Here is a 25,785-nt window from a genome sequence, read left to right as displayed (position 1 = left end):
TTAGGCAAACCTCTTTCCTTCCTGGACCTCAATATACAAAACTGTGAAGAAGGCATATTGGATTAAAGCAGTAGTTTAAGAATGGGGATTAACAAATACCTCTCTGCTGCCCCATATGATAGCAGTTGTGCTTTTAATATCCACTGATGGATTAAAAATTAAAATGACTACAAAGCTTTGCCCTGTGGGTATTTCTCAGTCACAGCAGCTTCCACATCCATTTGCAAAACATTCATACTTGTGTGTGAGACACATTGTGCATCCTCTTTACAGACAGCACAGGGTGCCACGTGGTTTCCAGATGCCTTGTTTTAGCTAAAGGGCCTCTAGGTTGGGAATCATTGGCCCAGATCCTCTTCAAGCCCTGGGGGTTTATGTGTCTAACATGGGCCACAGGAGTTGTGCAACTTGCTCAGGCTCACATAGCAAATGAGCGGCGGAGTCTAACTCCCTCTTTTCCAGCCGAGACTTCCTTGGCTCATCAGCTGGTCTGGCTGACAGCACTCCTCCCCGTCAGCTACCCTGGAAATGAGAAGCAGGGAGGCATGAGAGTCCTGAGACTGCCTAGGTTGAGGGTGAGGAGGATGGCAGAACACTGACAGCCCTAAATGATATGGAACATACTTCAGATGCCAGGTGTGTGGTTTAGTAGTGGCTGGAATTGCACCCTCAGGGCTGAGCTGACACTGTCTGAGTCTGAGCCTGAATCAAGTCTGGACCCAGCCGAGGCAAGGATCGGGTGGGGGGGTCTCAGCCCAGGACCACGAAGCTGAGCAGAGAGGCCGCAAGGGCAGAAGGCAGGTTCCTAGTTGGAAATCAGGTACCCGGATCTGTTGCCATTCCAGACACTTGTGGTGGTTCGTTCATTCATTCATTCATTCAGTGAGGTAGTCAGTCAGTCACTCAGCAAAGCTCCCTGAGCTGGGCAGCTCCTTGGCCTGGCACAGGGTCCAAAGATGAATGGGGCACAGAGAAACACAGATGCAGAGCATGTGCTGAAGGCTCAATTGGGCCAGGGGCACTGGCAGGCCTTTGGCCTGCAGAAAGAGAAAGGAAAGAGAAACTGCGGAAGGTTTTCTGGAGGATAAAATGGTTATCTTCTGTGTTCTAGTGCTTAACCGCTCAGCCGTGTGTGGCTTTTTGCGATCCCATGGACTGTAGCCCGCCAGGCTCCTCTCAGCATGGGGACTCACCAGGGACCACCACTGGAGTGGGTTGTCATGCACTCCTTCTGAGGATCTTCCCAACCCAGGGACTGAACCCAGGTCTCCTGCATTGCAGGCGAATTCTTTACCATCTGAACCACCAGGAAAGCCCCCAAGAATACTGGAGTGGGTAGCCTATCCCTTCTCCAGGAGAACTTCCTGATCCAGGAATCGAACCAGGGCCTCCTGCATTGCAGGCAGATTCTTTACCAGCTGAGCTACCAGGGAAGCCCTATGTTCTGTGAACTGTTCTCAGAGGACAAGAAGGGGTCCACCGGGCAGGCTGGGTGGATCTATCAGAGGGAAAGATGGACTTTCCTGTTAGTTAGGATCTTGGGAGATCAAGGGGCTGACTGGAGAAGTAAATGAGACTGCCTTTGTAGCTAAGCTGTAGAAGCGATTTGCTCACTTTGGCTAACAAAAGCTCAGAGTGGGAGAGGACCTGGCACTTTGCTGACAGTGGGTCTGTAAAGAACACGTGTGTGCTCCGGGGGAAAGAGGGCACAGGGAGACGGGGGAGAAATAGGCAGTGAGGCCTTGGGTGAGTCAGGTTGTGTGGCCGCTGCCAGCTGGGTTAGGGACTCGGTCTGATTCTTGAGCTGATGGGGAGACGCCTACCATGTTCAACAGATGAGGCCCTTCTCTAGCTGCTGGGGATAGAAGGGATCTGAGTGGGAAGTAGGGAGCCCAGCCAGGAGGCCACTGCAGTCGGCAGCGTGGGAACTGATGTTGGTCTGAACGAAGACTGAGACAGAGGGACAAGAGAAGAGAGTGCTTGAGACAAACCTCAGAGAACTAATGGATCTTGGTGAGTGGAGGTGGTCAGAGAGGGAGAGAAATGAGTAGAGGGTGACGGCCAGTTCCTGGAGGTGTGACAAAGCTGGGGTTTAAGGCACTCTCTGAGATGGACGCTGGAGGGCCCTCTGCCCTGGTGAGGAGTGAATGGGTATGAAGAGTCTGCTGCTTCCCCAGAACTGGAGCCTCGTTCCAGTTCTGGAGATTCACAGAGCATCGTATGCTAGGCCTTAGCTGCCTGGTCTCTTAGCCGCCAGCCCCTTCCCTCTTCAGTCCATTGCTGTCACGCTGATCTAAACAACGGATCTGACCTTGTCACTCCCCTGCTGAAAAATATTCCAAGACTTCCTGTTGTCTCTAGAAAGATGCAATCTCTGAAACCTGGCAAATAAAGTCATCTATAATCTGACTCCACCTACCTTCTCTGTCTCAGTACCCCGAGGCTCTACACTAGCCACAGTAAACAATAATAATAACAAAAAATAGCTCATAATGTTTTTTAGATAACAAACTTTTACTAAAAGACCAAGTGATTTTTTTCATCACATTGTTGATCTGCTTATTTTGACATGATTTACAATATTTATTATTATTTGGTTCACAACTTTTGTCTTTTTCACAAAATTTTGTCAGAAAAATATATAGTCTTCATCTTAGAAAAACTGTTATAGTCATAGGCACCACTTACCAAGACCTATGTTCTATTAATAAATGTATTCAAAACAACAAAAGTTCAATGTTTTCACTAAAATAAGCAAATAATTAAAGCTTTATTGAAAAATAATAATTTTAAAAAGTTAAAACAGTTAACAAGCAGTATTGATGCGTCAGGCAGTGTCCTAAGAATTTTACAGGTATTTAGCTCATCTAATTTTTTTAACTTTTTATTTTATATTGGAGCACACAGTTGATTAACAACATTGTATTAGTTTCAGGTATACAACAAAATGATTCAGTTATACATATATATGCATCTATTCTTTTATAAATTCTTTGCCCAATTAGGTTGTCACGGATATTGAGCTCATCTCATTTTTAGTAGAAAAATACTGAAAGTCTTGCACTTCCCAGAATGGACTATATTCTCTTGTCTTTGCACCCGTGATTTTCTTGTCCCATTACTTAGCCATCCTTCCAACCATCTGATTCACATTTATCCACTATCAACTTGTACCAGGCACTATACTACGTGCCAGGGATTCAAATATGAGTGAGACACGGTACCCGTAATGTGGGAAACAGACACATGGAAATTCAGTAAGTGCAGTGATGAGATGAGGTGGGGGCACAGAGAATGAGCCCTCATCCAGCCTGGGCCTGCTCCCCTGCAGCTGGACTTCTACCCTCTCAGGAAGCCTTCTGGCTCTGCCAGGCTCGGTGGGCTCCCTTTTCTGTGCCCCTACCATCCCTTCTCTGCCCGCATCATACACTGACCACCCTGTATGGGCAGTGGCTGCATGGCTGCCCTCTCCTGGGCATAGCGAAGGCAGAGGACAGTCTGACTCTTCACTGACCCAGCACCTAGGACAGTCTAGACACAGGTCCTTGGGATTTGCTGAATGAGAGTGCTTGAGGAATGAAGATGCACGACGAGGGGCAGCCTCCTCCTGGGTTCTTCTCTGATGCTCTCTCTGCAGAGTCAGGCCTGCTGCCCCTGTTCCATTTCCCGAGGCTGGTGCAGGCCACTCAGCCCAGAGGGTGTTGCAGAGTTCAGGCTCTGTGGGTAAGGCTGGGGCTGCTTCTTTCATCCCTGGTTCAGGAGCAGCCTGGTTAGAAAAGGCCATCCCAGACTGGGCATCCAGTATGCCCCCTCGCCAGGCTGCAAATCTCTGCCCCTGACTTCTGAGGAAGGAGCAGTATCTCGGGCAGCTCTGGTCTTAGAGGTCAGAGGGAGGAGGCCCTGAGGTGTCAGGGCTGGGGTGGGGGTGTCTCCAAGAATTCCTTGAGTTCCTAAGCCCCTTCTCAGCCTCTGGGCTATGGGTTCTGTGGCAGCTGTGATGGAGGGCTTCAGGAATAAATGACTCTAGAGTGGTCTCAAACTAGGGTGCTGCTGCTGCTGCTAAGTTGCTTCAGTTGTGTCTGACTCTGTGCGACCCCATAGACGGCAGCCCACCAGGCTCCTCCGTCCCTGGGATTCTCCAGGCAAGAACACTGGAGTGGGTTGCCATTTCCTTCTCCAGTGCATGAAAGTGAAAAGTGAAAGTGAAGTCGCTCAGTCGTGTCCGACTCTTCGCGACCCCATGGACCGCAGCCTGCCAGGCTTCTCGGTCCATGGGATTTTCCAGGCAAGAGTACTGGAGTGGGGTGCCATTGCCTTCTCCATCAAACTAGGGTATTTGAAGAATACTCTAGGAAGCCTTTCAGGGCCTAGTGACAGCTCAGGCTGGTCCTCTGGACCCTCACTGGGTTAACATAGCTCTTTCTCTCCAGAGTTTTGGAGGGGCAATCGGGGGCCCTCCTAAGGTGGCTGTGAATCTTGGGGCAAGGACCCAAGATAACTTTCAGCCTCAGTCCTCTCTCCCAGGCAGAGTGGCTGGGAAGCTCTGGCCCCCACCCTCTGATCCTTGCTTCGAAGGCCCTCTTGGCTCATGGTGCCTCTGCAGAGGTGGGGCTGGGGGCAGGGAGCCTTGGGGGCTGATGCTAACAGCTTTGGACAGGGTGGGAATTTCCACTCCTATCTAGGGAGCCATCAACACTGTGTGCCCTGACCTGGGCCTTTGGCCTCTAAAGGGCAGTGGGAAGGCCAGCCCCAGGGCCAATCCCTGGCCATTAATCCCTCCTGCCAGCCTGAATATCCACCCAGCATGGTCAGACAAAGGCCTGCCCAGCCTAGCCACTGTGTTCCTCCCGCCCCAGGGGCTCCACTCAGACGCTGGGCCGCCTGGAATCCAGGCCCATGAGAAAGGGGCCGCCTTCACTGGCCATCTTATGCCCGGATGCTCAGCCGCATCCCGTCCGGCCCAGGGCCTGTGAAAAGAGGGCCCAGCCACGCTGAAAACAAGGATTAGCCCTTGGGCCACCCCCTGACACCGGCCTGCTTGGCTCCGGGAAGCAGGCCCAAAGGAGGGGGCCAGGCAGACACAGAGAACTGGAAAAGTCTGGGTTCTCACCCCCTTGGCCCAGCTCCCTGCCCCCACTCTCCCCAAGAGTAGCACAGCCAACCACACATTCAGGACCACTTACTGAACATACACTATATGTCCCAGACTCTACACATGGACTGGAAAATTGATAGCACAAGAAAATTTCAATCTGCCAAGGGAGGTAGTAAGAGTCATTCTCTTACAACCCACTCCCGACCCCGGGAGGCTGTGGAAGGGGTCTTTGGAGAGGGGCTTCAGCCCTAAGGGAAGGGGAGAAAGACAGTGGCTCTGGTTTCCTGCCTGATAATAGCAGCAGCATTCTGCTGCACCTGGCTCAATACATGCAGGTGCTGAAATCATTTCTCTGGCTCTGCCTCTCTCCTTCCCTTCCTGGTTTAATACCAGAAGTGCCAGGTGTGTAGTAGAAAAGAAATCTCTTATTTAAAGTCTATTACCAGGTGCCAGTGTGGGCCAGGCACTTTCATACACGATCTCATTTGAATCTCATAACAACACCAAGAGGGTCCATTATCGTCCCTCTTCGGCAAGCGAGGAAACTGAGGCTCAAATGAGCAATCGGCCCTGGACACTAGGCTCTTCGAGCCAGGTTCCCTGCTGCTGCAGCTGCTTGTCTTGCCTTCCTCTTTGGTGAGCTGTTCACTGTGACTGTACCATCTTATGCTCCTAAGGCCTGGCCAGGCAGTAGGATGCAAGGTGGAGAGGGGACTCAGGTGGGGTCTCTTCATGTATAAACCAGGCTGACTCTTCACTTGTGGTGGGAGGGTGGTTGTCTCTAGATCTCTCTAGAGTGTCATCTTCTCCTTCCTCTCTGCTTCTCGGTCCTCTCTGCCTGTCTCTCTCAGAATGGGTGGTAGTTGTCTGGGTGTCCGTCTCTTCACTCTGTCTCTCCTGAGCACTGGCAAAGGACCTGGCACAGAAGTGCTTGATCAATGATGTGGGTGAAACTGAGGCCAGGAGAACTGAAGGAAGGACGGATTTGGATCCACGTGGTATTGATAGGACTTGTGGATTGCTGAGACGTGGGGAGTGATGGGGGAGGGAGGAGCCTGAGATGATGCCCAATATTTCTGATCTGGGTGGTAAGGGGCAAGGGGTCCATTGGCTGAGATTTGGACTGCAGGATGGGGAGGAAGATGGAGTTGGGGGTGCACTGGGTTGAGGGTCATGTCAAATGAACACTTGGATATGCTGACTTGGAGGTCAGGAGAGAGAGGCTAGGCACCAATTTTGCAGATGAAGTTGTGAGAGCTGGAAGGACTCTAGAGTAAACTATTTCAATAGTCTCAGCTTTAAAATATCATGGTATGATGGTGTGCTGGTGCACTGAACTCTGGGTTTAATCCCACCTGCCACTTACTAGCTATGTGAAGTCAGGCAAGTCTTTTAACCTCTCAAAGCCTTAGTTTCCTTATCTGCAAAACAGGGATAATAATAGTATAACCTCACAAGGTATTCACATTTAAGCGAGCTAATGTATGTGTTTACCACATACACAATGCTCAGTAATGGTGGCTGTTATATTATCTGCTGAGATTGGAGCTGGGAGAGTGGGCTGTTGAGCTTTGAGTTTGGAATTTGAAGCCCTAGGCCCTCTGGCTGCTGTAGCTAGCTTTGATCATCTGTACCCACAGGCACTCCATATTAGCCAGAGCTGGGGTGAGACACCTAGGGCTCCAAATTTAAGGAGGCACTGGCTCTCAAATGCTGACCTTGCACTTGTATCACCCTGAGAGTGAGCACTCCCTTAAATTTGGGCCACTTGGGTAGTCTTACCTACTCTCAGCCCTGCTCCCTTGAACTTGCCTATCTCCAGGAGAGACAAGCCTCTTTAAGACAAGGCTTTTTCATCCCTTAGTTCCCTCCAAGCCAGGTCTGGCTTTCCTCTCACTTTGGAAAAGTTTCCTAAAACAGGCTCAGGGGTGCATCTCTTTTGAACAGTGAGGTGGGTGGTGGTATTTCCTAGAGATAGATTTTAATAAAGAATAAGGGACCTCCTCATCACCACCTTCCCCAATGAGCTGTGAGTCTGGCGTTTCTGGAGCTTCCCAGATGGCACTAGTGGTAAAGAACCCTTCTGCCAAAGCAGGAGACACAAGAGACCTGGGTTCAGTTCCTGGGTCCGGAAGATCCCCTGGAGGAGGGCAGGGCAACCCACTCCAGAATTCTTGCCTGGAGAATCCTACGGACAGAGGAGCCTGGTGGGCTACAGTCCAAAGGGTCCCAAAGAGTCAGACACAACTGAAGAGACTTTGCATGCACGCACCCCGCAGAACATTCCCCAGTGAGCCTGGCATTTCTGGGCCAGTAAGCAGCTCGCCAGATTTCCAGTCTATGGAAGCACTTGGGGGGCTCTCTCTCTGAGCCAGTAACTGCTTCTTGGAACTTTGGGCTGTGCGGCTGTGTTTTGTGCATCTTCCCAGGGTGCACGACATGAGGGTGTGAAAAAGGGAGCCTTTTTTTCTAGAACAGAAGATGCATGGAGAAGAGGCATCCAGAAGGTAATTCCAAATTACAGATTTACTAGCGGGCTCTTGATTTAAAGTAATCAGTTCTCCAGTTCCCAAATCTGCTGGCTGGATTGCTTTTCACGATTTTGTTTTTTCAAAGGATGCTGGCCTGGACGGGACAAGGTTGTGGGGGAGATAGCAGAGAGAGGAGATGCTAACCCTGGAGCCAGGAAATATCCTCCCCTGACAAAGCCTGCCTCCTGCTCTTCCCTTCCCCCCCTCCCTCCCCAACCTACCTTTCTCCATAGTCTAACGTCCTGGGGTGGGTTTGACACCTCTTTGACCAGCACAGCATCAGGATACTGAGGGTTGGCAAGTTGGCTCTGGGCGGCTCTCATCTCTGCCCCAGCTGGGATTGGAAGGACGCGTAGGGGTACTAGGAGAGAAGGATGGAAGGGACAGGACTTAGCTGAGAGAAGTAGGATGGGGAGGGGGCCCAGAGAGTGCTCTGAATGGATGGATTTGTGATTGGCATTGACCCAAAGGGGTGGCGGTTGAGGGAAGAGTGGAAAGGGAAGTGGGCTGACTGAGTCTGGTGTGATGGGGCTTGGGCCAGGGGCTGACCCAATGGAGATGGAGAAGGGATGAGGCTGGGTCTGGGAAAGACTGACCCAAAGGGATGAAGCCAAGGGAGGGATGAAAGGCTGCGGATGGGGAAGAGAACTGTCAGCCTTGAAAGAGGATTGGGAAGGCAAATTAGAGGGGGAGGCGCTGGCCAGCGAAGGTCCGAGCCCTCGCCCCTGGCTGGGGGCACAGAGGGAGGGGGCCGTGTCCATATAAGGCAGGTCATTGGCCCGGCTCTCTCCGAAAGCGCGGGCAGCCCGCAGTATTCCCATGACTGGGCGCAGCGATATGGAGCCGCCCGCAGCTTTCTCTGGCTTTCCCGCCCCGCCCTCGGTCGCGCCGTCGGGGCCGCCGCCGTCGCCGCTCGCCGGAGCCGAGCCCGGGCGGGAGCCCGAGGAGGCGGGGGCGGGCCGCGGGGAGCCGGAGCCCGCGCCGGCGCCCGGCCCGGGCCGGCGGCGGCGGCGGCCCCTGCAGCGCGGGAAGCCGCCCTACTCATACATCGCGCTCATCGCCATGGCGCTGGCGCACGCACCCGGCCGCCGCCTCACGCTGGCCGCCATCTACCGCTTCATCACCGAGCGCTTCGCCTTCTACCGCGACAGCCCGCGCAAGTGGCAGAACAGCATCCGCCACAACCTCACGCTCAACGACTGCTTCGTCAAGGTGCCCCGCGAGCCGGGCAACCCGGGCAAGGGCAACTACTGGACGCTCGACCCGGCGGCCGCCGACATGTTCGACAACGGCAGCTTCCTGCGGCGCCGCAAGCGCTTCAAGCGCGCCGAGCTGCCCGTGCTCCCGGCCCCGCCGCCGGCCGCCGGCCCGCCGCCCTTCCCCTACGGGCCCTACGCTCCCGGCCCCGGGTCCGCGCTGCTCGCGCCGCCGCCCCCGGCCGCCCCCGGCTCCGCGCCGCCCGCGCGCCTCTTCAGCGTCGACAGCCTGGTGAGCCTGCCGCCCGAGCTGGCGGGGCTAGGCGCCCCCGAGCCGCCTTGCTGCGCGGCCCCCGACGCCGCCTTCTCGCCCTGCACCGCCTCCCCGCCGCTCTACTCACCGCCGCCCGACCGCCTGGGGCTGCCCGCGACGCGCCCCGGCCCCGGCCCGCTGCCCGCCGAGCCGCTGCTGGCCTTGGCAGGGCCGGGAACCGCGCTCGCCTCCCTCGGCCCGGGGGAGGCCTACCTGCGGCCGCCGGGCTACGCGCCTGGGCTGGAGCGCTACCTGTGAGCCCCGTTCCCATCGGCGGGGGGCAGCCCGGGCCCCTCTTCCTCAGGAAGGGGAGCTGCCTGGGAGCCCCAATCTCTGTCTCCGTGCCTTAGAGCGCACCTCGGAGTTCCCCAGCTCTGCCTCGTAGACTGAGCACACCTGTTTCACCCGCCGCTGTCCCTCATCCCCGGGGAACCTCGCAGCATCTCTCCACTGGACTTAACTCCCCACCCCCCCATCCCGAATTGTAAGGCCTGCTTTTCTTCTCCCTCCACTGTGAGCCCTCATCTGTGCATGCCCCCGACCCCTGCACTATTTTGGGTCCCATGTCCGGAGACCCTGGAGCACCACCTGTGAGCCACCACCTCGAATTTCTGGTGAATTTCAAGCCTTTGGAAGTCAGACCTTCGATCTCAAACTGTCTCCCAACTGGTCTTTAACCTCCCCTGGGTGTTTTTTTTTTTTTTTTAATAACACATTAGAGGCCAGACTCCTAGGTCTGTGACTCCCTGGCTGTTATCCTTTCATTCCCCCCCACAAGCTTGTTCCCCACTCCCACTTACCTGTCCGTTCCGTTTCCTACTGAGAGAGCACTCCCCTTTGACACAGACTGGAACCTGGCTGAGCTCCTCCAGACCCCAGGATAGCTCTTCATTTCTGAGACAAGCAACACCAGGGGCTCCTTGACTTCAGGAAGAGTTAGTGGGCTGCCCCATCATCTGAAAAACTTGAGACTTACTAGATTATTATTACTTTTAATTAAAACTAGTTTAATTAAAAAGAAGAAACTTTCCTTTGGGCTTGGTGTGCTGGCTGGTGACTTGAGGGAGTGGTCTGGGGAGGCAGTAGGGACCTTCTGTTCAGGATCTTGGGTTGCCACATGGGGTGAGCCCCTTGTGAGTTACCCGGCAAAGGTTCATGAAGTAGGATTAGGATGTGATTCAGCCATAGCTGTGCACATAATAGGCCTGGTGAAATGCCATCTATCACCTGCTGCAGAAGCTGGTAAAGATGGGGCATGCAGGTGAGTGTATTTGGCCAGTGTGTTTGTCTGCTGTGTGGGATTATTCCCAGCTCCCATGGATAAGGGAGCAATCGCTACTCCTCCAAAAAGCACTCACTGAATGTGCCAAGCACAGGGAATGTATCACTAAACAAATGGGCAAGATCCATGCTTTGAGCTTATGGATCAGTGGCGAAGAGACATTATCAATCAGTTCTCAGAAATGAGACAAGTACCCTAGAGCCTTCCACCCAAACTGTGGTCCAGGTACCTGGGAGCTTGGTAGAAATGCAGAATCTTAACTCAGACCCACTGAATCATCGGTTTCCACAATTTAACAAAATTCAAGGGTGATTAACATGCACAGTATTCTGGAGTAAAGGCACTGTGCCAAGGCTGGGACTCAGTTTAAAAAGCTATTCCCTACTTTAAGGAGTGGGGCCAGGCTGGAGAACCATACATGCCCTGTGGAACTTCTGGAGCTGGATTCTGCACCCCATCTTAACTCCCCTGCTGAAATGGGAGCTGGAGCAGCAGGGACTTGAGCTGATTCATGACTGTCCCCAGCACCAAGGACAGGGCAGCACTGAGCACTCAGAAGTTGCAGGAGAGGGAGGGAGTTGGCCTTTGACCCTATCTGCTTTCTGGTGCTGATCCAAACGCTAAGCATCAGGCTTTCCCCAGCTCCTTTGCCCCAGGGCTCTCAGTCAACTAGGGCCTGAATTAGGTGTGGGGAAGGGCGGGGGAGGGGATCAGTGTGTCTGAGCCCAGGGTGAACGTGATTTGCATGTTGGACGTGCCTGATACAAGTGTTTAAAGCTCTGGGGGCAGCGATAGAGGGTGAGCACAGGGAGTAAGCAGCTCATAGAGGACAAAGGTTCAGGAAATCTGAGAAGGCAGGGAAGGCCCTCTTTGGAGGTAGGGCAGTAGGTATGCACAGGCTGGTATGAAATGCTCTGGATAGACCCCGTTCCCTCAGCTATTAACCCCTTTGGGCAAGTCAGATCTAATTTGCCTGATGCATAACAGCCCTTCACTTAATATTTGATGACTGACTGAATGAATGAATCCCTAGTGTCTAATATTGTGCCTGACTTACTGAATAATGATTGGGCTGACAGTACTTTGGCACCTTCTTACCCATTCTCACTTGCAGTCCTCCCACTGATCTGCAGTAGAGCTGAAAGACATGGAGGTGGAGACTAAGTCCCCATTGGTCCAATGAGAAAATCACCCCTCCCTGCAGCCAAGCAGGTAGGGAAGATCCCGCCCTCAGTTCTCTGGGGAAGAGAGCCCTGGGGAGATCAAAATGCATACTCGCTTCTGCTTCAAATGGTGTTACGGTCCCTCCTTCTGCCTCACAGAACTTCATGATAAATTCCTTTCAAATTCAAGAAATTTCCACAGACAGGAAGAAGAAGTTCCTTCTTACTTGGCTGAAGTCGGGAAGTGCTTCTTGAATTCTGAATTCAAATCTTGTTTGCCATACAAGTCACTGTCCCTGGGATCTTGAAATAGTGGGGAAGAGATGAGAAATGTCTGCATGGAAATACCAGAAAGGTAAATACTGACCTAGAAAGTCAGAAAGATTTTATTTTAAAAATGCTTCTTTAATTTTCCTGTATTCAACATCATGGAGGGCTGACTGTGTCCCAGACCTTGTGCTGGGCTCTGAGACCAATAGGGATACAAATGAGAGTGTTTATGCCCTTACAGAGTTCATTGTCTGGAAAGCTACATGTCGTAGAGCATCCTAAGAATTTTGACACTTTGGGAGGTGTTGAAAAAAATAAAGCAAAAGTCTTAATTCAATTCTGTCTTTAAAGCACCAAATACTTTTTTTTCTAGAAGTGAGATTTCAATATAATTTCCTCTGCCCTCTTTTTAGAGGAAATAATTTCAATAGTCTTCAGCAATGTTAAGCAAATACTTACCCCTTCATTTTTATAGAAAACTTGATATCATCTTTACTCTGAAGATACATTTTTTTAACACTTAAGTTTTGTTTTTATTAAATTGAAACAGTCACATAACCTAACAAGTCAAATAGCAATCAAAGACCTTAGGACATGTGCTTCGTTTCTTAGAAGCATCTATTTTCAGTTCATATTTGTCTCTTTTGGATCTACTTGCCTATCTCCATGCTTACACTATTCTCTCTTAGAACAGAATGATTAACTTCCTATTATGATAGATGATCATTTACCTCTAAATCTCTATCTCTTCCACACTCCACCTGAAATTACCAACGTTTGGTTAAATTAGTTTCTAGGATTTACATTACTTCTTCTTCTTGTTTAATTACAAAGTTGTGTCTGACTTTTTGTGACCCCATGGACTATATAGCCCATCAGGTTCCACTGTTCATGGGATTCTCCAGGCAAGAATACTGGAGTGGGTTGCCATTTCCTTCTCCAGTGTATCTTCCCAATCCAGGGACTAAACCTGCATTTCCTGCAAGTTAGCAGGCAAATTCTTTACCACTGAGTCAACAAGGAAGCCCTTTTACATGACTGATGCCACATAAATTTTGTTCTTCAATAAGTTGCTAGTGTACCATGACTAGGCTTCCTTTTTTTTTTTTTTTCCTTTTGGTGCAACTTTGAATTTTCCTGGAGTTATTGCCTTATTTTTTTTTTTTTTTCATTTGCTTAGCTTTATACCTGTGGCTAAAGCTTCTTCCCATATCTTCCAATAGCACAGTTTTTCATGACGTCAAACCTATCAGGAAATCTGTCATCGCTTTTGGTCGTGTTTTTCCTTTCCCGGGGGCATCTCTCCCAGAGCCTTCTGTCCTTCACCTTCAGGCTGGGCTGATTGTGCTCCATGTCTGCTGCCCAGATGTGGCCCTGAGATTTCCCTTTACTGTTTTCCTTGGAATTCCCTCTATCTCTATTCTGTGTTGGATCCTGTGCTCCTGGGATTCCAATCTCCCCTTTTGATTTCTTTGTTTCAGTCGAGGTCAATTTGGGGAAAAATTTTGCATTACCTGAAACTAAGATGATTATTTTAGCATGAGAAACTAAGTTTGCATTTTGACAACTAAATGATTGTGTCAAAGCTGTGTTCTGTAGACCTTATTTAGGGGTGGTTGAGAACGAGGGGAATGAGAGACTGTTTCCTGGGTTCAGTACACACTTCCCGCCTACCCTACCTACCTACTGGGAAACTTGGAAGGAGGCTCAGTGTTATAGAAATGAGGGATGCTTGTTTGGGTAGGAGAGTTAAGCTAGGGGAACGGTCCTGAGTTCCTTATAAGAATAAGGAGTTACTCATAGGTGAGCTGAGAGGGGCTGCTTCCTGACTTAGGGGGATTTGGAACCCCCGGAAAGAATGACTTTGGGCCCACAATGGTGCTGGGCTGCTCAGAGTGCTTAGAGGGCCTGTGCGATTCGGCTCAAGAAAGTGGCCACTGTCACCCTGGCAGGTAGAAAATTGAGTACCTAGGAAAGTGACGTCCTTGGCAAGGACACAGGCCAGCATGTCAGTAGAGAAGCTCCTTCAGGTAATCTTCAGGGTTGTGCTTCACCTGGGAAGGAAGAAGAAAAAATGGGCCACATGGAGAACCCTCTACTGCTAGGGACTGGCTTGGCTGGTTTTAAGCCCATGGGAAATACCGAGACGTATGAGGTAGGGGGAAGATTTTGCAGGATACAGGAGGCTAAAGTGGTCTCCTCCTAAAGGAATAAAGCTCTGTGGGCCCCCAGAATTGATTTTAATTTTTTATTATAATGTCATTTAGTACAAGCAGGTGTAAATTCCTTAGACTTGTATCTCTCATATAACTGTAAAACAAAGTATTTTAATAAAAATTCAAACAGAGCTACAAAATAAAAATTCAAATTCATTACATTAATCAAATGTAAAAAAAGACATTGTTTTGCTGAAACGAAACACTTGTACCATGAATGTGACCAAACACTGTAGGTCTTTGGGTTTGGTGTGCCTGACCAGTGATGGCTAAATCCATCCACTGTTTTTTTTCTTCTGAATGAAGTGCAAGCATTCCTTCATGTAGCAGTGCATGTCACCAACAGGCCCAAACACTGTACTTATTTATCAAGGCTACATCATTTTTTACCTTATCTCAAGATTAAAGAACTCCTTGATAATAAATACAAATGAAAACTCTAAATACCAAGTTTCTGATACGTATGATATCAGGAGGTCATTTAAGTGATCCACAATACGCTTAAATGAATATGTTTAAGATTACTATTGAAACAAAAACATAACATTAAAAAATGTTCATAAATTTGTGATTGTATAAGAATACGTTCTTGGACCAGATTTTGAAACAAGCACTTGAAGATTTAAGTCGTTTATCTAAGTAACTAAAATTAGAGGATAATTATAGTTTCAGACTATAAAATCATAAAGGTGAGAATAGCACATATTAAAATCCATACAATGCAGTCATAGGAAAAGTCTGAAAGGAAATTTCATAGCCCCAAATATGCTGTTAGAGGGGAACTGGGGTGGGGTGGGGAGGCCAATTAAAAGGCTACTGCAGCATCCAGGCAGGAAAGGATGGTGGCTTGGTAGCAGTAATGGTGGTGGTAGAGAAAACTAGCACAAAGGTATAGAAACAAGCAGCCATTGGCTAAAACCTCCTATTCCATGGAGGTTACATACTTTCCCATTTAATCGCAGCCTCATGCCCACTCCCTGATAGCTCAGTTGGTAAAGAATCTGCCTGTCCCCGTAGGGGACCCCTGTTAGATTCCTGGGTTGGGAAGATCCCCCGGAGAAGGGAAAGGCTACCCACTCCAGTCTTCTGGCCTGGAGAATTCCATGAACTGTATCATGGGGTCGCAAAGAGTCGGACACAACTGAGTGACTTTCACTTCATACGCTCACTCTGAAACTTCGAGGGGCATAGGCATTTGCCTAGCAGACAATCTGGTTTCATTTGACTAATTTAAAGAGTAACTAATCTTAATAGGGGCTTCCCTGGTGGTTCTGTGGTTAAAAAAAAAATCCACCTGCCTAGCAGGAGATGTGGGTTTGACCTGTGGGTTGGGATGATCTCCTGAAGAAGGAAATAGCAACCTACTCCAGTATTCTTGCCCGGGAAATCCTATGGACAAGGGAGCCAGTCCATGGGGGTCTCAAAAAAAGTTGGGCACAACTTAGTGACTAAAACAACAGACGTGTGAGTACAGTAGAAAACAGAAAACATTGCCAGAGACCTTTCCCCCACTGCTCCCACCAGAAAGCACTTAGGCTAGCCAATATTACCAGTGATTCTTTCAATCATTAAGGAACCTATTTTTCTAGTTATATAAATTGTTCCAGGACACAGGAAGAATGGAAGTCATCCCAATTCTATCTACTTAATGATGTTATAAAAAACTGATAAGCAGTGAACATGCAAACGATAGCTATTCTCACATATGAAAGAAGCAGCAGAGTTCCTTAATGAAATATCACCAAATTGAAGCCAGTAGTATATTATAAAAATGCACGATCAACCAAATACAGGTTATTCTGGGAATGCGGCATGGCATTATTAGAATTCTTTACCATCTGAGCCACCAGGGAAGCCTGTTACAATTCTTAGCTTCACTTAATAGATGATGAAATCGAGTATCATAAAAGGTTAAGTGACTTACCCAGGTCAAGCTGCAAAGTGACTGACTCAGAACTGGACTCCAGGTCCTCCTGACTCCCAAGCCATTCTCTTCGTCTGAGAGAGGCCAGTGGAGATGGAAACTTGGGTGGAAAGCCCCAGACACCAGTAAAATTCCTCATCCCAATATCTGTGTCCCCCCAGCTCACACCCACAGTCCTGATATTGAAAGCTACTTTCCAAAGCCAAGTGACAGGTTCTGGTTTCCTTTTTCTTTCAGTTTTCCCCTTCCTCCCTCTTGAACACTCCCCTTCTCTCTCCCCTCTCCTTGAATCAGGTGTCTCTCCCCTGTTCTCCCCTCATTAATTTTGTGGAGGCAAAAGCGCCACCTATTGGCCACCTTGTATGCACCTGATTTGAGCAGCAAATCTATAGAAGAAAGCTAGGATCCATTTGGATGCCAATTGGGGCTGAGAGTGGCTTCTGATCTCTGAAAGGCACTCGCTCATGAGGAGCCCAATGATTTGTTTTACAAAAGAAAACGGGCTGCAGTTTCCACCTCCCCCAGGAAGCCCTCCCAGATCTTCCATTCTCCCCTATTCTTGGCAGCTGCCCTCTTTTATTAAACAAAAGGACTCTCAGTGACTGTGGTCAGAATTTCACCTACTCAAACCTCACTGCCCTCCTCCCCAGTGGCCTTCCCAGAGATGTTCTGGTCTCCAGATTTGGGAAGGCTGGGCACTTGCCACCTCCACCCTGGGTGGGTCTATGTCCTGGGTATCAATCTGTGCAGGGTGATCGCTACTTTTCCCTTCCAGCCCCCAAACCCTGGGCATCACTGGCAAGAGTAGGGACCTCCAGACCTCCTGCCAGACATTGCCATCTGCCCTTCTGGCCCTCCACGTTCAGGCCCCAATCATGACTCCCTTCCTCTGATCACAGAATCATGTTCTAAGATGTGTTCCTCTCTGGCCTTTGATTTCCTATCTCCTTGCCTCTAATCATCCAAATCTGAGTAGCCCCAGTCTTGTGGGAGGAGGTGGACGAGGGAAGATCAAGCAGAGCCCTTTGTGAGAGGCAAGCATGTGACGATGAGAGCCAAACTCCTGACTGAAAGCAAATCCCTCCACAGCTGGGGAACCTTGGGTCATCCCAGATTGATGACATCAGCTCATGCAGCAGATGGTACCATTCCAGGCTGACCTGGGCTGGGAAGAGCAAGAATATGGGCAAGGTCAGGCTCTACAGAAACATGATAATTATTATTGCTGTGAATGTCAATTGCTCACATTTGGAGTTATAGATAAGGCACAGTACTGTAGTTAAGAGCCCTGATTCTGGATCCAGACTGCCCAGAAGAGAAGATGCGCTTCTTACATGTCAGATAAGGAAACTGAAGATGGGATAAGTAGGGAGGTGTATCTGAGGTGACACAGGAAGGGAGGGGAAGGTCTGGGAGTAGATCCCAGGCCTCAGGTGCAACTGCTCCTCTCCAGTCTCATGAACAAACCAGGGGAGGCACATTCTCTTGGCAGGTTGGAGCAGGCATGCTAAAAAATGTCAAGGTTGAAGAGAAGAGCGAGGAGCCTCACCAAAGCCTCCTGACTCCTAGTTGGCTCCAGCTGGAGTACTAGGTTTCATAAATCCCTGAGAGGTAGTGCCAGGAAATTTCCTTGGTCTCTGTCTCCAACCTAGCTACCTGGATACTTTACAAGTGAGAAAACTGAGGCTTAGAAAGATTATTTGTCTGAGGCCAGTAAGTGGTGAGAGTGCTCTTTCTGCTCTACCTGGATGCCTTAAGATTCCGGCCCAGTGATCGTCCGGCCTCTACTCACGCATTTCCAGTGATAGGGAGCTCACTACCATCAAAGTAGCAAATTGAATCTCTGAAGGACAGCCATGATGCAATTTCTCCCTTCCAGGGAGTCACAGAAATTGAGTCTCTTTATAACCTTCAGATTCCCTTTTGCCTTGGTCTTTGTGCTCCAGGACAGCCCTGTAGAGATCTGGAGATGGCGGCTATGTCAACACTGAGTCCTTTATTCTCCAGGCTAACACCTCCCAGACCAGGCCTCATGTCTTTGAGACATTCCCCCATCCCTCCCTGTATTAATTACGGTTAAGTTCAACTGTGAGCAACTGAGCAACTCCTCCCCAACCTTACATACCAAAGAAAATTCCACAACAGTGGCTTAACCAAGATTGAAGTTTATTTCTTTTTCACATAAAAGTCTGTGCAAGCAGTTCAGAAGGGCGTGGCACCTCAATGGTCTCAGGAACTCAGGATCCTTCTCTGCTGTGGTGCTGATGTTTGTGAAAAATTCGACTCAAGCTACTACGCAGAAAGGGGAATATCTTTAGAATACCTGAGAAGGCTAACAGTTCTAGTTTCAGGCAGAGGAAGAGGACTCAACATTGTCACTAAGCTCTAGCTCCTTAGGGTGTTTTCATCTGTGGTTGGACTTTGATGTCAAACAGCACTCTCCACCTAACAGGAAGGATGGCTGCTGGCAGCCAGGCCTGCGTGCTCATCTTCTGATCCAATAGGAGAACTTCCCAGAGGTCCATGTCCATGTATCCCAGAGCCCCAGAGTCCTTATAGCCTGGCATCTCAGAGTTCATATATTAAATCTTGTAGAAGGAGTGATTGGCTTGACTTAGGTCCTACCTAGGCCTATCACCTTGGGCTTGCAATGCTATGTTTAATCCAACCAGGTTGCCTGTCTGCTCCTGGAGGCAAGTAGGAGGAGGACAGAGACTGAACAGCCCTATCAGGAGAAGATCTTACCCAACAGAGATGTGGGACATCTCAAAACTGAACATATTCAGCTCACCATGCTAAGGAGATTAAGTTTTGTCTCATAGGCAACGGAGAGTCCCCAGGAGATTCTGGCAAAGTGTGGCTGGTTTGATTGATCAGAACCATTTTAAAGGAAAGAAACTGAGGTAGAGAGCATGAGAGAGAAATCCAATGACTTCTGGGTTCAGGGACCAGGGGAAAACTCTCCCTGATGGGGGCACACATTCTCCTTCCTTCAGAGAAGGGGACTGACGGGGGAGAAAAAAATGTCATTAGAGAACACATATCTCTAGTGATGATGTAAGCTAGATACAACCTTGTCTAGAGTCCCAGACAGAGTGAGAAGTATGTCATATGATTCACTCATTCATTCATTCATGTATCCACATATCTAACATTATCTGAGTGTCTACTATGTGTTGGATTTTGTGCCTGGCAGAAGGTAGTGTTTAATAATGATGATGATGATGGTGATAAGAAGCAGTTATTGAGCTTCTCTGAAAGTTTCAGGCACTGGGCTAAGTGCCTTATTTCATTTAATTCCCACAACTATTCAATGGGGTAGGTTCAATTATTACCCCCATTTTGTAGAGGAGGAAAGATGAGGATGAAGACAATGTAATTTCTGTTCTCAAAGAGCACACAGTCGAGCGAGGGCAACAGACTAAAACAAATTGTGACATGAGAGGGAATCAGCGTTTTGGAAACAGAGGCAGGAGCTCTGCACAGCCTGGCCAATGTGGGGTGTTATGGGGTTGGGGGAAGCAACTCAGAAATCTTGACATTTGAAATGGATGGATTAGGAGGAGTGAGCTGTGTGCAACGTGAAGACATGAGAAACAGCAAATCAGTGTCAAGGCTGGAGATGAGGCTGGATAAGCAGGCAGGGACCAGGCTGCCTGGTAGTCTTTGCAGAGAAGCACATGATGCCCAGGAGAGCATCCCTGAGGAGGCTTCCAGGCAGGTATCACAGGAGCCTCCTACAAATTACATGCCAATCACCGTCCCAGCTTCTCCCTTAACCTTCCAACTGCAAGCACCAGAAGGCCTTCTCTGGCTGACCTCAGATCTCAGCAGCACCCTCTGGGTATTTATTATGGGCCCCTCTCTCCCTTTCCAGGTTAGAGGAGAGGGTGGTATTTGCCTGAACTGAAGTTGTTTTCAGCTTCCAACAGACCTGCTGGCTGATGTAAGGACACTTGGCCAATCACTGTAACTTGGAGCCCTTCAAACTAGCTTGATCTGGGTTGGAGTCAGGGGAAAGAAGAGTTTGATCTTCCAGGGCAACTTTGCCCTCCCTGCCCTCCTTACTGTCCCATCCTGGAGCAGGAACCCCCACCCCCCAACACCCGCCTCCACACATGTACAAACAAGTTCCTTCTGGCATTTCTCCTTCCTATTCAGGTGAAATGGAGTGGGCTCTGGGCTGGGACATGGGATCTAATTCCACCTTTGCTGTGTGACCTTGGGCAAGTCAGCCCTCTCTCTGACTTGGAAATGGATCTCAAGTTTCCCCATCTAAGAAATGAACATTGAAAATAGTCCAATTTTGGGATAAATGATTTCATTCTTTATTTACTGGTGGTAAAGGGGGGAGGAAGGAAAACAGCACATCCAGCACGGAATGCAAAGGGTGGGTGGAATGGATGGACTAATGACCCTTTCTTTGGAAAGGGTGCCTAGTACGGTAGAGGGCTAGAGGCAGGGCTCAGGCTTTAGGTTCTTAGGAGCTCAGAGCAGGAAGAGGGAAAGATGAGTTGGGCTCTCAAGAAGGCATCTTTCTGGAGAAGGCAGGATTTGAAGCTTGGGTACAAGCTGGGAAAGGAAACAAGCATGCGCAAAGGGGAGTCCAGAGGTTATAAGTCTCTGAATGATTTTGCCAACAGAGTGGGGTGGGGAAGGGGCGCTTTGATCCCAGACCTGATCGTCCAGTCCCTGCCTCGTTGCGTGTCTGCGCGGCTCCTCCAGAGGTCGCTGTTTCCCTGGAATCCGTCCCCAGCTCCCGCGCTGCAGAGCGGGGACTCTGGTCCCCTAACTCGGCTTCCGCCGGGCTTCCGCGGCTCCACAGCAGCTCCAGAGGACTCAGGCCCAGCAATATGTACTCGCCCGCGCGAGGACTTACGGCATCATCAGTGACCCTGCCTGGGGCTCCGAAAGGCTAAACGTGACGGCGCGTTTGCGCGTTCGTGCGTATAGGGTAGGGGACGCTCCGCACCCGCCCCTCCCTCTCCGCCCCAGGTCGCGGCTGCGGAAAGCCGTCCGGTTCCCGCAGCACTGCGGTCCTAGCCGCCGGCAAGGAATTCATAGGAAGGAGGCGGCCGCTGCAGTCCTCCTGGTTCACCGCGCGAGGCCCCTGTCCCCTCCTCTCCTCGCCATGGTGCAAGCCCCCTGCCCAGGTTCGCACCCTCACATCCTCCTTCCCTGGAGTGTCACGCCGTGGCCCAGAGTAGGTCTGCAGCTCGCGACCAGGTCGCAGTCCTTCGGGTCCCGACGTGGAGCTGTGGGCCTGGCTGGCGATCATTCCAGGGCTGTCCCCGGCCCAGATGTGCGGTCGGGAAGGGGAGAACTCGGCACCGGCGCCGGCCTCTCAGAGACGTACTTGAGCACACAAAAGCACCGTCGCCCTACGCCCGGAGGGGCAGACACACGCACGCGGACCCAGGACACACTCCGCAAGGCACTCTGACCTGATGCCCAGGCCTCCACACACCTGGAAGCGTCTCCAACTCCCCACGCCCTGCCGCATATCTCCCAAGCGTGTACGGCCGGCCGGTCCTTTCCGGTCGCTGCGAAGCCGGCTTTCCTGGTCTGGCGGGTGGTCTGGGACCCAAGCTGTTTTTTCATCCTCTCCGAAGCCCGCAACCCTCTTCCCGCGAACTAAACGGAGTGCACAAGCTCCGCGGCGCCCAGAGCTGGGGCCGGAGGGTGCTCCCGCGAGCCCCCATCACGCAGCCGAGGGACGGTGGCCGTGCACAATGGAAGGAGCGAAAGTCGTTTCCTCCAAGAAGCTGAGGATTCCCGAGGTGTGGGGGACCGCAGAGGCACCGACCCCTGAGCCGGTGCAGAGCTAGCCAGCCTAGGAGTGAAAGAGCTCCCGCCGCCCGAGGCCCTGCCATTTTTGGGCTCGCGGAGAGGCCGGTCTCTCCCTGAACTCCTTTGTGTATGGAGCCCCGCCGCCTGCAGCTCGCCCCTGCAGGTCACACGATCTGGAGTCTCCCGCCTCCCACTCAAGGCCAAGACAGCCGACCGCCTTTGAGCAGGCGAAGATCTGGAGGAAAATGGGGAGATGGACCCGCTGCGGCCCAACCGCCGTCTTGCTCCAGAGCTGCGGCCCCGGGGAGGGACCAAAAGAGCGGGTGGCTGCGCGGTACCTTGGCTAGGTTTGTGAGTAAAATCAGAGAAGCGTGCAGGCGTGGGGTCCCCTGCCTGGCTCAGGCGGCGCTTTGCAGCGGGTCTGCATGGAGGAGCGGACCTCCGCGCTCACCGCACGCAACGTGGGAAGGCCGCGGGAGAGCTCCGCGCCGCGCCCCCGCCTCTAGCTAGCTCTGCGCAGCTCGTGGCCGGTTTCGTGATGACAATTATATTCTTATAATCATCCGAGAGCTCTCCTTTCCCTCCAGTCGAGGAGAAGAGCACGTCTACAGGGGCCAGAAGAAGAGCAGGGAGGAGCCATAAGGGGAGAGACGCCTTTGATAGCTGCACAGCGCAACAAACAAGCAACAACCTCTTGTCGGTGCTCCCAACATTTCCGAGTGGAAAATTCCCCGGATCGGCGCCCGCCATCCCCGCCCCCGACGCTTTCTCCCAATCCTTTCTGGGCTGATCGAGAAAGGTGGCTAAATAGTGAGACGGAGGAAAGAAGAGGCTGAAAACTACCAGTGACATTGTAACCAAGACCCGCACAATCTGTCGCCTCCTGCTTCTTGGAGGCTGCAGGCATGGGAGCTGAAAGCCTAGACTTCTGTCAGCACCCAGGTTTTCGCGGCGGGGAGTGACAGACACACCCAAGGACGCACACACGATCCAGAGACGTCGAAGAGGCAGTCTGCAGGCAGGAAAGGCTGGAGCCATGAGAGAAGGGCAGGAAACTAAACGAATCCCGAATATTGGGTCGCCATTCTCCCAGCCCCAGGGCACCTACCCCTGGCATTGTTCGAAACAAATTTGGCCAGAGCTTTGGGCGGAGTGAGAAGCTCCCAGAGAACACCCCTCCCTAGGCAAGCGTTGAGCTTGGGTCAGGTGTTAAGCAGTGTTATTTGAATAAATAAAGGAGTTCTAGTCTGGGAGCCTGGACACCTGGGCCCAACCCCACTAAGGGGCCCTTCAAAAAGCCTAGCAAGTCACATGATCTCCTTGGCCTGTTTCCATTCTTATAACTATGTGTTCTGAAGAATCTGGAGGATTTCTTAAGAATCACCTTGCAGAACAGGGTTGGGGAGCCAATGTCTTCTTTCCTTGACCTGAGTCTCAGCAGAATGGAGGGTGAAGCAGGGCCAGACAGAGGTGTGGGCTGGTGGCTGCAGCTGCTCTGTAGAAAGGTAGTCTTGACTGGAGCAAGAATCAGGATATTTGGACAGCAAATGCCTCAGTTAGTGTTACTCTGAGCTTGGGCAGGGGGCTGGAGCAAGGGGAACCAGGAGAGAGTGCTGGCAAAGAAAGAAGCTACTGGTTCACATTTGCCGTTTTAGAAATAAAAACATTTAGAAAGTGAGATGGAGAAGGATGATGCCAGTGTTGTTTTTCTCTCCATTTACTTAGACATTACCAGAGCTCAGCTGGGTTGGAGCTTGTGTGTATGTGGTGGATGGTATGGAGTGTCTGTGAGTGTCAGTGAGAGGCCTCTGTAGTAATGAGCAAGCTTGGGGATTGCATAGGTTTGCCAGATAAAATAAATCTGGTAAGTCTAGCAACCCTGGGTATGTGAGTTTATCTGCACTCATGCAAATATTTCTCCCCAAGGCTTTTATTTGCTTCCTGGAGGGTCCCAACACCTATGAAATTATGATTTCAGGGCCACTAGTCTGTCCAATTTCTTGATTATGGTTTGAGGACTGGAGCACTTCTCTTTTCCCAAGGACAGTCTTTTTTGCAGACCTAGCACACTAGGTGGATCCCGTTGGTCTGAAGTCCCAGATGGGGATGCCCAGCAGACTTGCTCTCACAGGATATGCCTTCCACTCTCTTCTGCCCTTAGCCAAATCGCTGGGGAGGATGGAGAATTCTATTATGAGGATTCCATGACAAGGGTTGCACCCAGCCATGCTTCGCCATGTTGGAGAGGAGACTGAGTCCCCCTGCCCCCCAGGCCTCTGTTGTCCCACCTGTGGAATACACTAGAACGGAGACTGCTGTTGGGTGAAAGATTTCATCCACTCTTACGTGACCCTGCAGGGCGGACAAATCCCTTCTACTCTGCCCCCAGTACTATCTACAGAAAACCTAGTTCAGTAGGCTAACTGGAGAGGACTATTAATAGATAGCAAGGGTGTAACCCAGCCCAGGGCTAGAAGGGGGTTTGAGATCCAGATGGGAGACTACACTGCCCGGAACCCTTTTCTCCCCAGGAGTCTGCAAAGTGCCTTCAATATCCTCCTTTGTATCTAGCCTACAGTGATGGGGCTACTTTTACATATTAGTCAGGGGGTGGATGTTTTTAACCTCATTTTTACAGAGAAACACAAAATACAAAGAGCGAGTAAGGAGTGAAGCCAGCACTGGGATCCCAGCAGGCTAGCTTCAGGGTCTTTGCTCTTAACTACTGTTTAGAGCAGGAAACTGAGGCGGCGGGTAGGGATGGAGAATCACTGCTGACTGTCCTACAGTCTGCGACAGCTGAGCGCAGCTGGGGCTCGCGGCCTGCATGCCTGAGCTTTGACCACTGTGGGGCGCTGTCGGGGCAGCAGCCGGTCAGTCGGCTCTGTACTTGATCACGTCCAGTGCCCATCTCCCGTCACCCCCAGAGGTTGAGACGGCCCCAGTCTGAATTGGGAGTTACTGGTTGCTGGAGGGAGGCCAGGAGAGGAGGAGTCCTAAAGGCATGGCCAGGAACCCAGCTGATAGAAAAAGAGCACGGAACCAACACCGCGTGCACAGGATTGTGAAAGCTGAAGGCAACACTGGCTTGTGGTTGAGGTCAGGGTTCATTGACGGAGGTCTCGATGCTGCCTGTCGGTAGAACCTGCAAGTCCGGCGAGAGAAGGGGGAAGGGAGAAGGAACGCAGGTGGCTCTGCAGTGCGACTGGGGGTGGGAGAAACGGGGAGACTGAGAAAAAGATTCTCAGACCGACGAACAGAAATCCAGATAAATGCAGGGTTTCCACAGAAAACAGAGGCAGAGATTCACCGAGGGCTAAAGAAACACAGTCACAGAGCCTGAGTGAGACAAACGAGTACCAAGAACCAAGAAGATCGGATACAGGCAAACTCAGTGATGGGCCGGTCCGCACTCTCGAAAAGACGACCAAAGCTCCCCAGAAAAGCTTTAGGAAAGCGGGAAACGGGCACGCGACGCGCTCCCTGGGTCTGACCACACACAGCTCCCCATCTGGAGTCCCGCGGTGTGGCAAGGGGATGGGGTCCCCTTGTGGCGGGTCCAGGCCTTGGAGGGGAAGACAGGGGCGCAGCCAGAATCGCTCACCTCTCCGAGGCCCAAATCTGAGAACGCCAACTTTGCTCCTTGCGATCACTCAAGTGCGTCTCGCCTTGGGCCGGAAGCCGCTCGGGTTCCTTCGGGCCCCGCTCCGGCAGCGTTGGTCCCGGCGTCTCAGGCTCCGCTGGTGCGGCTCCAACTGCGCTTTGGCCTCGGTGGCCCGGGCGCTGCCTTGGGGAGATGACGGGTGGGGGACTGCCGCTGCTACTCCCAGCTCCAGCTGGCACCCGCGTGAACCCTTACCATCCAGGGCTGAGCGCAGTGAAGGCAGCGGCTCCAGGGAGCGAGGGTTTGCGGGATCTGCGGGCAAGAGGAGAATCTGCCTCCGGCCACCCGAGCAGCGCTCCGGCCGAGGCGGCTGTTTGTTCCCGCCGGGCCCCTCCGCCGAG

At 51.3% G+C, this 25,785-nt stretch overlaps 1 protein-coding gene and 1 long non-coding RNA gene across 8 annotated transcripts; one reads left to right on the top strand and one right to left on the bottom strand.

Annotated features, from left to right (window-relative positions):
• Window positions 1-63: 63 nt before the first annotated feature.
• Window positions 64-25,785, bottom strand: LOC133041387 (uncharacterized). Of its 7 annotated transcripts, XR_009689233.1 has the most exons (8): window positions 25,640-25,785; window positions 25,385-25,567; window positions 13,819-13,904; window positions 11,693-11,914; window positions 11,516-11,555; window positions 9,936-10,099; window positions 7,848-7,987; window positions 2,532-3,750 (listed from the first exon to the last, which is right to left on the bottom strand). It is a non-coding gene; the product is annotated as an uncharacterized LOC133041387 (long non-coding RNA). The 7 variants fall into 7 exon arrangements; XR_009689230.1 differs by lacking the exon at window positions 2,532-3,750 and adding an exon at window positions 64-522 and having other exon boundaries at window positions 25,385-25,785; XR_009689228.1 differs by having other exon boundaries at window positions 2,532-3,766; window positions 25,385-25,785.
• Window positions 7,998-9,393, top strand: FOXE3 (forkhead box E3). Its single transcript, XM_061121968.1, has one exon. It carries the CDS (start codon window positions 8,446-8,448, stop codon window positions 9,391-9,393), a length of 948 nt encoding a protein of 315 aa, XP_060977951.1. The 5' UTR covers window positions 7,998-8,445.

The sequence above is a fragment of the Dama dama genome, chromosome 20 (genome assembly GCF_033118175.1).
Source record: "Dama dama isolate Ldn47 chromosome 20, ASM3311817v1, whole genome shotgun sequence".
Taxonomy (NCBI): Eukaryota; Metazoa; Chordata; class Mammalia; order Artiodactyla; family Cervidae; genus Dama; species Dama dama.
The sequence above is the reverse complement of the archived record's forward strand: the minus strand, read 5'-3'. Positions and strand labels throughout refer to the sequence as shown.